This window comes from Danio rerio, chromosome 17 (assembly GCF_052040795.2).
Source record: "Danio rerio strain M-AB ecotype USA chromosome 17, GRCz13ab, whole genome shotgun sequence".
Lineage (NCBI taxonomy): Eukaryota > Metazoa > Chordata > Actinopteri > Cypriniformes > Danionidae > Danio > Danio rerio.
Window position 1 is genome coordinate 18,267,051 of NC_141037.1, and position 12,620 is coordinate 18,279,670.

The following is a 12,620-nucleotide window of genomic DNA, read 5'->3' on the forward strand; positions in this document are numbered from 1 at the left end:
ATAAACACATTAATACTAATACTAATACTCTATGCTACAACAACTACTACTACTACAACTACTACTACTACTAATAATAATAATAATAATAATAATAATCATTATTATTATTATTATTATTATTATTATTATTATTATTACCATTGGGCGGCATGATGGCGCAGAGGTTAGCGCTGTCGCCTAACAGCAAGAAGGTCAATGACTCTAGCCTCGACTGGGTCAGTTCGCATTTCTGTGTGAAATTTGCATGTTCTCCCCTTGTTGGCATGGATTTCCTCTAAGTGCTCTGGTTTCACAAGTCTAAAGACATGTGCTATAGGTGAATTGGGTAAGCTAAAACTGTCCATATTGTATGTTTGTTAATGACAGTGTATGGGTGTTTCCCAGTATTGGATTGCAGCTGGAAGGGCATCTGGTGTGGAAAACATTTGCTGGATGAGTTGGCTGTTCATTCCACTGTGGCGAACCTTGATGAATAAAGGAACTAAGCCGAAAAAGAAAATGAATACATTAATTATTATTATTATTATTATTATTATTTTTTTTTTTACTTTTTAGCTTGTTGTGTAAACTAAAAAATAACTCTGTAGAAAAAAAAACTATTCCCTGAGAAAAAAAAAAAACTAATTAAACATGATATTTTGAAAAGTCTGCAACACTTTAGTTTAAGGGTTAGTTCTATTAATTGGGGTGTTAATACCAGCCTATTAAGATATGGGCAGTTTACTTATACGTATTAAAGTTTACTTGTGCTGCATACAAAGCAAGTTAATACAGTTTTGCCTAAACTATCTACTACTTTAGCTATTATTAAGTTGCAAATTAGGCGTATATTGAGGCAGACAGTATAGTAAATGGTTTGTTAATAGTGAGAAGAGTTCAAAATAAAGATATTTTGTTGTTTGTTTGCTTGTTTATTTACAATCTACACTAAAAATAAATTATGTAGAGAATATTTAATTGTTTCACTCAGACATGCTAGATAATTTCATGAACAATTATAAAGAAATGGCATACAATGCACTGAAATATATGCAAAGCCTTAAAAAAAAAACTAATATTAAATATTAGTTGAAATAATATAACTAATATTAAACATTAGTTTCTTGTTAAAAAATAACACTAAAAATCATCCTTTTCTGTTAAAAACCAATGTTACTTTTCTGATTTTTCTGTTAAAAATAATAAAAATGAATACATCTTTTGTCTGTCTGTTTTAAAGCTTCTAAAGCTTGACTTGTTTGTTTAGTCTAAGTTTCATTATACATTTGGAACCTACATCAACTACAGAAATGATTTCCCTTAAAAAAAAAATAAATACAAAAAATTCTTATGAATAAGTGGAACTTTTCGCATATGTGATGAAGAGTTTTTAAATCAGCAAATACTAAAACACATAAACAATTAATGACAAATTTGTAGTGTGAAGAAATGCATATGGACAAAATATGTGCTAATTATTCTAAAGTATGAGTAAAAAAGGAAACACACTAATGACCTCATTGTTCATTTATGAGCAAAAGACCCCCTTGGTGACAAACATTGTCTGAAAATGAATCCTTTTGTCTTTCAGAAAAGCTGGTTAATTACTAACCCAGCATCCATTACATGAGTACTCAATTATTTAAATTACGGACACATCCGGCCAAATAGAAGCTCACGCTATGCATAAACTCAAGAAAAAAAGAAAAAAAAAGCTGTTGTGCTTCTGGGTGAGGAATGTATTGATTTTTAATCACTTGAAAAGTACATTGTGCAGCTCAGCAAAATCAAACACACCACTTCTGGAGTAATTCACAGTTGTTGTGGCTGATCTGAGGGATAGTTTTTTTCTAATGTAGCTGCGGAGTGACAAACTTCACATTGGCACTGACACAATACACAGAAATACAGAGATTAATAGAGAAGTGAAGCTGTGCGACTCAAAACAGAGCGGTCTGAGAGACATCATTATTCTTGGATTGATTATTTACAAGGACACGCAATAGAAAGGAGAAAAAAAAGCAACCGCCCACGAGGTATCAAGCTCACAGAGGTTCAAAGAGTTGTGTTCTGAGAAACACACTGAATGCGAAAAACCCTGCCGACACATTAAATCTGTCCTATTATCATCAATGCAGATGTCTATACTGGAAACATATGCTGCCTTGTGATTGCTCTGCAAAACTTTGATCACATAATTATGCAGATCTCTACCGAAATAAAATGAATGAGCAGAGAATTAGATTTGATATGTGTTTAAAACTTTTGATTGTTTCTGGACTATTAGTTGAACTGAATAAAGGTATCTAAAGGTATCCATCCATCCCTTCCTCCATCCATCCCTCCCTCCCTCCGTCCATCCATTCATCCATCCAGCCATCCATCCATCCATTCATCCATCCATCCATCCATCCATCCATCCATCCATCCATCCATCCATCCATCCATCTATCCATCTATCTATCTATCTATGCGTGCGTGCGTGCGTGCGTGTGTATGTGTATTTCTGCAAACCACTGGTAAAATTTTATATGCATTCCTTGAGGACCACCATCTCTGCACTTTGTCCATGGCTGCGTCCGAAACCGCCTACTACCCAGTAGGTACTGCATTTGAATTTAAACGTACTACTCAGCCATTAGAAAAGTATGTTCTATACAGTGTGAATGCGAAAAGCATGAATGGAATTCGGACGTACTACATCCTCCATTTTGCCATGGCCACATGACCTACCTGCGTCAGTTGCGTCACATTCATGAATTCTCTCGTGGGGCATTATGGGATGCATGGAATACGCACTTTAGAATCTCGCCGGAAGTAGTAAGTCTACTACTCGGCTCACATACTGATTTTAGCGTACTGTATAGTATGGAAGTATGCAGTTTTGGACGCAGCCCATGTCTCCTTAGCCAAACACACCTGATTCTAATAACCAGCCCATTAGCAGAGACTGAAAGACCTTTAATGGGTGTGACAGACAAAGGAGACATCCAAAACATGTAGTGTTGGTGGTCCTACAGGAACGTGGTTGAGAAACACTGATTTAAAGCAATATTTTGACCTACTGTCATTTATTTTAAACAGTGCAGCAAAAGACAAAATGTTTCACAATGTTGAAATTTGGAAGAATTTTACTCAATGCCTATAAATTCAATGAATCCAGAAAAACTGAGAATTTTCAAGTAGCCTTTTAATTTCCACCTTAGGTTTATATACTGTACACACATATCCTTACTTATTTCTTGTGTTATTATTGTTTAGTTTTTATTTGATCACAACAATTTGAATAGTAGTGTATATATTTTATGGCAACAGTTACTTTCACTAGTACAACACCATATTATTATTATATTTGATTGTTTTTTTTATTGTATTTGTTTATGTTAAATTAAAATATGTTATGTATATGTAAAAAAAAAAAAGATTGACTTTTTAAAATTGGAATTGACTCAGATTACAAAGTTTTTAACTGGTTACGAAACCCAGTTGCATTGCACATATATGGATAAACTTGATAGATTTTCTTCCCTCAAATCTCTGAAATGCACAGGCTGTGCAAGATATTATTAAGATTATCGTGTCAGAAGAAGCACCTCACATAATCTCACATAGCAGATCGCCATTGACATTTCATCAGGTAATGTTTACATTGGTTTAACTTGCACCCTGGCAGCATTCTAAACCTACCAGGTCTGTTCAAAACTGAGGCTATTTCTCCCCAGTGCTTCTCTTTGTATGCTTATTTTACGTATGTTTTCCACAATTGATAAACAGGCAAGTATGTTGTTGCCAGTTTTCTAAAAGCAGATTTTCTATCGCCGCTTATGCAAAAAAATACTTTATGTGGTAACACATTACCTGTTGTGAAAGTACTTAAGTACGTATAGTCATATTCATGCCAATTTTAAGTCCTAAAAATTAGACTAAGGTAAGACACTGCAGGTCAATGGGGGGACATTTTTTTCATCACAATATTTACCACAGTTTAACTGATTACCTTAAGAAGTGCTTTATTTTGTAGTAAAAGATCTGTAAAATTTTATGTTTAAATATGCAAATGAGACTCTAGCAAATTTCTAACTCAAAAATCTGAACATTTATTGAAGTCAGATTCAAAATTATATATTTTTACATTTTTGACAGATTAAATCAAATTGGTTTTCTTACAGAGAAAATTTTGAGAATTTATATCACTCCATAATTAAAAAAAAAACTCAAACAGTCAGAAAAACAAACAAAAAAACAAACTATTAAAAAATACTTGTTAAGAATTGTTTATAATTAGGTACAAATTGTGTAAGAAAAAATCTGTAAAACGTTCTGCAATAAATATATGATGTACAGTAAATGCTGTTAAATTGATGATTTATGGCTCAGTTCAGAAAAAAAAAAATTTTAGAGAAAACATCCTTTAAATATAGGTATTCTCATTGAAATCTACAGACAAAAATTGATGAAGTGTGATCAATTAAATACTTAAAAGTGTATTTTAGATGTTTTCTCCACATGAGATGATTTTCTCCTTCATGAAATGCCAAAACACCCAAAAATTGACAGGTGCACGTAAAAACCTTTTTTCCCTGCAGTGCCTCATCTTAAGATTTGCTCTGTAAATGTCTCACATTACCAGATAATCTTGGACAGAACATCAGCACCAGCTGAGATCCTGGGCAATATTTTTTTTCTCTGAAAGTTGGGAGGTGTAAATCAAAGAAAAAACAGCTAAAAACTCCTGCAGTGTGAGCATCATCTGTGAAAGATGTGTCAGAAATGCTCTACCATGTGCTTGGTTTTTCTCTTTCAGCTGAAACACGCTTCTAAACATGCTATAGGGGTTGTGGAAATGTCTTTTTTGTCGGTTTTGACCTTTAGTATTTAGATTTGACTTACGATGTGGAGCATGAGGTAGTCTCCCAGCCCGGGGGCGCTGTCGATGCGGATCAGGATGCCATCCTTGAGGGACGTGCTGAAGCCCACTGTCAGCCTGTCCGTACGGGTGCTCGGACGCTCATTGGCGGGCCAGTTAAAGGATATCAGGCCTCCTCCTTTCCCGAAGATATATGTTGTTCCAGCTGGAGGAAAAAATACAAAAGCAGAAAGCAAAGATTAGATTGTGTTACAGGATTGAGTATAAATTTATGGAGGCTTTTTATCGAACTGTGTGCTGAATAAGCAAGAAAATTAAGGGGGAAAAAAAGTAAGAATAAATGTGTAACAAAACAGTATAAAAAAGTTTGTGTCTGATAAATAAACATTGTTTCTAAAAATGAAACAAAAAATAGTTTGTGTGCATATTTTGGTACATGTGAAAAAGAAATAAAAAAATAAATAATTAAGAAACTATTTGAAAATGTACTTCCTCTGAATTTACTGTATTTTTATGTATGTTAAATGTTAAAATTTGTTTAATTCTTCAAAGGTCTGATATCACTTTTTAATTAATCCTAATTTAATATAAAAATATTGCTATTTAGGACATTTGAGTTTAGAAAATGACTTTGTATGTACCAGAACGAGTGGTCAAACGTGACATTTTATGCAGCTTTGTAAAAATTTTCTAGTCATTGTTAAATCATTTTTTTTATTATATATTATATTATACTATATTGTATTTTACAATAATGCTTTACAATTATCAACCTTGACAGTGAATATGTTTACATTTAATATTATCACATGGTAACACTTTACTTTTATGGTCCATTTGAGAATTAGTAAACTGTCTGCCTAATATCTGTTGATACTGCTTCTTCAACAGTTATTTAACTGACTATAAAAAATTTTGTCAACTTACACTAACCATAACCCTAACCCCAACCCTAACCCCAACCTAACAGTCTACTTATAATCTAATGAGAATTAGTTGACATGTAGATGCAATTTAACAAACGGTCCACCAAAATAAAGTGTGACCTATTACATTGACATTTTACTAATAAATAGCATATTTCAGATGAAAATAAATATTTTTCTATTAATTGTTTTCTTGTTCTTTCAATCATTCGATACCTATGTTTCCATCTAAAGATGCGAATTCAATTTATGCACAAAACCGCATTAAAGATGTGCGTAAAAGACAAGCATTGTTTCCATCCAATGAGTCAAAGTGAACAAAATCATCACTACCTGATTAACTGGCCCCAAATATCAGGAGTAAAAATGAAATTTATTGAGGTAGGATAGAAGGAATTATTTCATCTTCATTTACAAGTAGCAGGGTATTTAAAGCTATTGTATATTTCAGTCCATTCGGATCCCGTCCCTTTGTTTGCCCTGGCAGCATAGCACTGCGCCTGTTACTGCTGTCACACCTGAAAACAAATTCTTAATCCTTCAATACCGGAGCGAAACGCTGCGTTAATAGTCATTTTGAAGTGTCACCCACTGTACAATTCACTTCCACATCACTCCGAATGCAGCAGCCAAATCAGAACAAACCTGCACACTGTCACATCTGAATCACTAGTAGTACTCTACAAGAACCAATGACATGCCACTAAAATGTCCTCTTCAAGTTTCCACAACTAGGCCAAAGACTCCGAGAAAAGTCCTGACATTTTTAAGTTGTCAGCGGCTGCTCTTAGCAGCCTTCTCTTCGCACTAGCGATCGGATCTTAAGCATGAATAATGCCCACACCTGGGTCAGAAAAGTCATAATTCTTCAGGCTCATATTCTCAGCAGAGCCTGCTGGAAAATGCTGTGACCTATCCAAGTTAAATATAACTCTTTCCAGGGAATAACAGCAGGAGCCTTTGATGAATGAATTCTGCTATTATCATGTATTATAAGAAGAAAAAGGTAAATGCGAAAAGAATAAAGGTAGGGCAATAACTCTCTCCGATCTGACCGCCGCATACCCAAACTCAAAGGATGCTGTCACGGCAAACAAAAACATTATTGGGTAAACTGCAATTCCACAGGATTATTTGTTTTGGACAACAGTAGCAACAGAGGGATCGCGGTGCAAATCCATTCTGTTGATTTTCCCCTTGCTTTTCCAACAAATGGCTGCATGTGCACTAGAAAGGCAGACAGCTGGCAGAAGTGCCCTCCACTCGAGGGGCCTGTCAAGTGGAACATCTGGCCCTGGAGCGGATCATGCACTCACACAATATATATCAGCCCCCTCCATCTCGCGGTCCCTTTACGGCTCTCATTCTCAATTTGAGTCGCTGACTTCAGTGAATCTTTCCCATGACAGCTTGGCAGGACAGCGGGGCAGCAGCATGTAATGTATATGCAAGATGTGGCAGATGTATCAAGAAGTTATGAATCTGGAGTTATATGAGAAGCGTGCTTCTGACGGATCGCACCAATAGTGTCAAAGATAAGGCTCGGCGGTTTATCGAGTTCATACATTATATAGTATTTTTATAAACAAAATGGCATGAGGCAAAATTGTTTATATCAATTTAAAGTAGTTTGATATGAGTGTGTCAGAAAAAATAGTGAAGGACACAGAGTAAGCTGCTGAGGAGAAAGTGCATAATCCAATGTGCCTTAAACATGACTGATGTTTTATATCTTTATAGATAACTTATATAAAAGCTTTGAAATAACTCCTAAGATATAGCATGTATTCTTTTTAAGTGGTTTGCCTCATCAGGTGCTCTAATACATTTGCTGTTGGTAGTGAGATTGCATATGCAGGTTTTTGTTTGTTTGTTTTGTTTTTGAAAAACCAAAGTTGGAGAGAACAAGAGAGCGAGAGAGAGAGAGAGAGAGAGAGAGAGAGAGAGAGAGAGAGAGAGAGAGAGATTTTTTGATTTTTACAAAAACTTTATTACATTAAAACAAACACAATATTACTATAAATTAGTCAACTCAATTTACATCAATGAAAAACTATGCATTTCAAATAAGTGTAAAAACAACATTGTTTTCATCTACGCAACACAAAGCATTATTATAGCACCAAATATTTTCGAAAGTTTCCAAATCATCCATTTGTATATAGTAACTAAAATCAGTTAAGACTCTTGCTTGTATCATGCTTGAAAAAACAATTACTACATTATGTTGTGTGTTATTTTCAATTTTCCTCCTTCTGCTCACATACACAGCCATTTTTTCAGAGAGAGAGAGAGAGAGAGAGAGAGAGAGAGAGAGAGAGAGAGAGAGAGATCTGTGTGATGGGATTCAAACTTGTAATGATGCCACTGTAAATGTCCACTTACTGCCCATGAGGTTATTGCTGCCAACTACTTATGCTGTTTAATGTGTTTGATATGGGGTGTTTTCATTGTAACTTACATTTTACAGGTATATTCTTTAATTTGAAAATATTAGAAAGTCATGCAGATAGGCTATTCTCATTTACTTTCAGAGGTACATGAGCCTTCTGCATGCATGTTTCTGCTAAACATGATGGAATACAGAGAACCAAACTGGCTGAGTGGAATAACACAGGAGTGCAGTTATTCTGACTCACTTGCTTTCATATTGGGTTCAATTTATTGGTTCATACCCAAGTTTGGTTGACCGCTCCTCCCCCTGCCCCCGCTGGACTATGTTCAGATGTTTTTTTTTTTTTTTTTTGATCCCTGGTATGTTTGCATCATCACTATGACAGATGTTGCTAGGTAACAGTAAAGTGGGAGGAGACGCAAAAAAGCTGGTGCCTCAGGTTTGAACTTTGAAAAATGTAATTTGTGCCAACAGAGAACAGTAAACACAATAATTGTCATGAATGTACTGTAATGTATCATTTAAATGAATGAGAAGAGGATCTTTTTGCTGAAGTTGAACAGAAATAGATGTATATTCGTTCTGATTGCAGCATGTCAGTTATGCATGTCATAAAAATTAACAAATGCATAAATACACTATTTGACCAGTTAAAGTTATTATAGAGGCCTTCTTACAATATGTGATTTTGTGCAATTGCGTTCACATTTTAAGTAAACCATAACAGAGTTTGCACAAACAATACCCCAAAACACCCCCTTGCGCAGATACGGAACCAAGTTCAGAAAATAGTGTTTACACTAGCCAAAATTACTGAACTCTGTTGTCGAACAGCCCAAGGTGCACCAAAACAAACAAATAAAAATGCTAATGTGAAAGTACTGGTATTTGTTGGCCAATTATTGGGTCCTATTATACACCTGGCGCAATAAGGCACAAGATGTGTATGGCGTGAATTTTGCTATTTTCAGACCAGCTCAACTGTAATTTTCACCTTTTGCACCATGATGTTTAAATAGCAAATCCATTTGCATCATTTGGGGCATAAGAATAGTATATGTGTTTAGTTATAACTCAGTTTTTTTACCACACTTATTATAACTGTTCATTTATTCATTTGCTGGAAATTAGAATTGAATTTAGAATAGTTCTGAAACAAGTATTTGCGCTTAACAAACTAAATTAAATATGCAGACTAATGGACGTCTTCAGTGGAGTGAATTTCCACCATTTCCTTATCCATGAAAGTAAAGGAGTAAAGTAATAAAGACTAAAAGTAAAATAAAGAGAAAGTAAAGAGGGCTAATGGAGGAGATTCATTCTTTATCCTCGCTGCAGATGATCAGTTTTTCCACTTTCAAAATCCGCCATGTAAATAGCAAATGCACGATAGCATGACACAACTTACTTTAAAAGGGAGTTGAAGATGATACTCTGATTGGATTAAAGCACATTATGCTCAAAACACACCTAAATCTCATTAAGATAATAAGCACAACCCTGTTAGACCATGTTCCTGCGTTTAAAAAAGCAAAAGTGGTTTCAAACATGCCCTTAATGCTTTTTGCCTTAATGCCTATGGTGTCATATGCAGACTTTAAAACCTACAAGTAAGTGTAATTTTATGACAGCACTATAATGAGATAATCAAAAAGTTGGTTTGTTTGTTTTTATATACAGTAGTAATGTTACAATGTTAAAAGATCCTGTCATTTTAATCAGCTATTGCACAAAATGTGCATTCAGTATTTAAAATATTTGCTTTCATAGCCTATATGAATTATTTCAGTGGACAATATTGGGCATGTTTTGAACAAATACATATATTATACCAAAATCCGATTAAATGCAAATATTAAAATGCATAAAATATAGAGATGCATATCACATATCACACTTCATCCCTAAAATACAGAGATATGATTTTCAGATGGAGTCACAGCTGGAGACGTGTTGTCGCCATAGGCGCTCATGGACAAGATTGAACCGAGCCTCATTTGCACTTATATTTGTCTGTGTTTGAATGAAAATTATTCATAATGCATTTAATATCATAAGCAGGGGAACGGATTCTGTTGGTATTGCATTTTTTACTCAGAAAGCACTTAAAGGATATTTTCTTGAATGATTTGGAGGTGCTTTAGACTTGCGCTGTTATGTCAGACATGTAATGACTGTGAGGCTTTTAAAACAATTAAGAAACCTAAGTGTGCCGTTCTTTCTGCATTTTGATGAGCTCGCCGATATTTCTCATCATGCATTTCAGATCAAGACGTAAAAAGGGGAAATGCAGCGGAACATTTTCATAAGGAGGAAGCAGTGTCAACGGTTTACTCAAAAGCAGCGTCTGCCTGTGGAATAGAGGATGTTCTTTAATAAATTAGCTGGCAGCTTCAAACAACCCGGCTAATGTGAATCTTAACCTGATAAGCATTCAAATGAGAACAGAACCCACAAGCAGGAAAAAAAACCACTTATTGAGACGCATACAATGTATGTCTCAAAGCCTGAGGGTTTTATTTTAAGGTTTCGAGCACTAATGGCTGCCTTGGTTAAAATTTTCCATTAAGCAAAAGGGCGGTATTTCTTCAAATGGAGGGTATTCTACCTTAATGGATAGTTTTTCTCTGACCTAGAATACACAGAGTGAATCATCAATACCCAGTCAATTATCTTAAGAGAGCATAACGGAAAAAAGCCAGACCTTTCATGAAATTTACGTATATTGCAATGCGATATGTGTATTTATGTTTGTATTCTGTACCTGATGTGAATATGTTACTGAAACTTTTTAAGGTAGCAAAATAACAACAAATGTTGGAAAAAAGCAATAGATAATAACGCTTTGCAACTGTGATATGTGTATTTATGAGTGTATAGCTGATGTGAATGTTACTGAAACCTTTCAAGTTGCAGAAAATGTCTGGAAAGCAATATTTAATACAATAGTTTGCAGCAATCAACATTGCAGGTCCTGACCCGAAAGTAGTGCAAATGAAATATTAAGCAAACCTCAAATGTCACACTTTGCAGTCATAATTCAAATAGTTCTCTGGGTTCAAAATCTATAACATGAAAATTAATGAAGCCCTTGAGTTTAAACAATGCAATTATTTGTTTAGCTAATAAATGAATTGCAAGGTCCAGTACAAAATCATGGTCATTTCAAGCATTGATAATAGAGATAAATATATATTCTAAATAAGTTAAGTCAATATTATAAAAATAAATATATTTTTAAATAACATAATAAAATATTATCACCCACCTCGAATTTTATCACTCGGGCATTAAATGGGCATTATCAGTGGTTATCAGCTGATGGATATGTGCCTGTAGAGGTTATCATCTGTTATCATCCATCCACATGGTTGATCAGCTATACTAATAGAGGAGACTCCAGATCCAGAAATACAATTAATGTGACATTTAATAAATAATAAATAAATAAATAAATAAATAAATAAATAAATAAATAAATAATATGAATAATTATCATTGACATATGTGACTTATAGCTGATTAACCATGTGGATGGATGATAACAGCCTTTTAAGCCTACCAGTAGATGCAGAAGGCCCCTACTCGGCCATATCTATCAGCTGATAACCACTCATAACGCTCATTGAACCGAGTGAAAACATTAAAATCAGCTGATATTATTCATTAAATATCTTAAGCAAATGTAATTAACTATAAATTAATATTATATTATGTGCTGTACAATTAATTTTAGTGAGAATGTTTAGTTACTCTTTCTGAAAATTAAATAAATGTAAAACATCTGTCATTGATTACTATATTTGTGTAGGAAATTCGTTCAAATAACTTGAACCATTTTAGAACTGAACAATGTTTTATTTATTGTTATATTTATTTTGTTTTTATTTAAACATTCTCTGAAGCGATTACATAATCGATTCATTCACAAAATGGTGACCATGTTATAAATGATGCTTTGAATCATTCACTGACGTGATTAATTAAAATGCTAATTCATTTGGGAACAAACAAAGTAAAGAAGCCTTCCTTATGAAAGAGTCTTTGATTCAATGACTTAACTGATTCATTTAAAAATTGTGATTCAATAACAAAATAAGTCAATTTTATGAATTAACTCTTAATTCAATCACTCAATTAATTTATTCACAAAATGCTGATTCATTCAGGAACAAAGTAAGTAAAGATATCATGTTAAGAATGAGTCTTTAATTCACTCACTGAAGTGATTCATTAAAACTGCAAATGAATTCAGGAACGACAGAGGCCATCCCTATAAATGAGTACTTAATTTAATCACTTAACTGATTTATTCAAAAATTGTGATTAATTTATTAATGAAATAAGTGAAGAGACCATCTTCATGAATGAGTTCTCAATTCATTCACTCAACTGATTCATTCAAAAAAATGCTGATTCATTAAAGAACAAAAAAGGTGAAGTGGCCCTG

At 34.0% G+C, this 12,620-nt stretch overlaps 1 protein-coding gene across 29 annotated transcripts in view; it reads right to left on the bottom strand.

Annotated features, from left to right (window-relative positions):
- Positions 1-12,620, bottom strand: part of nrxn3a (neurexin 3a) — a 546,850-nt gene that overhangs the window by 154,268 nt on the left and 379,962 nt on the right. For all 29 annotated transcript variants that reach the window (XR_015512694.1, XM_087289302.1, XM_087289301.1 and 26 more), the window contains one exon: positions 4,873-5,054. Coding sequence is in view for 28 of the 29 variants with exons in the window: in XM_087289302.1 (XP_087145428.1) it covers positions 4,873-5,054 (182 nt within the window). In the remaining variant the exon portion in view is untranslated. The remainder of the gene's footprint in view (positions 1-4,872; positions 5,055-12,620) is intronic.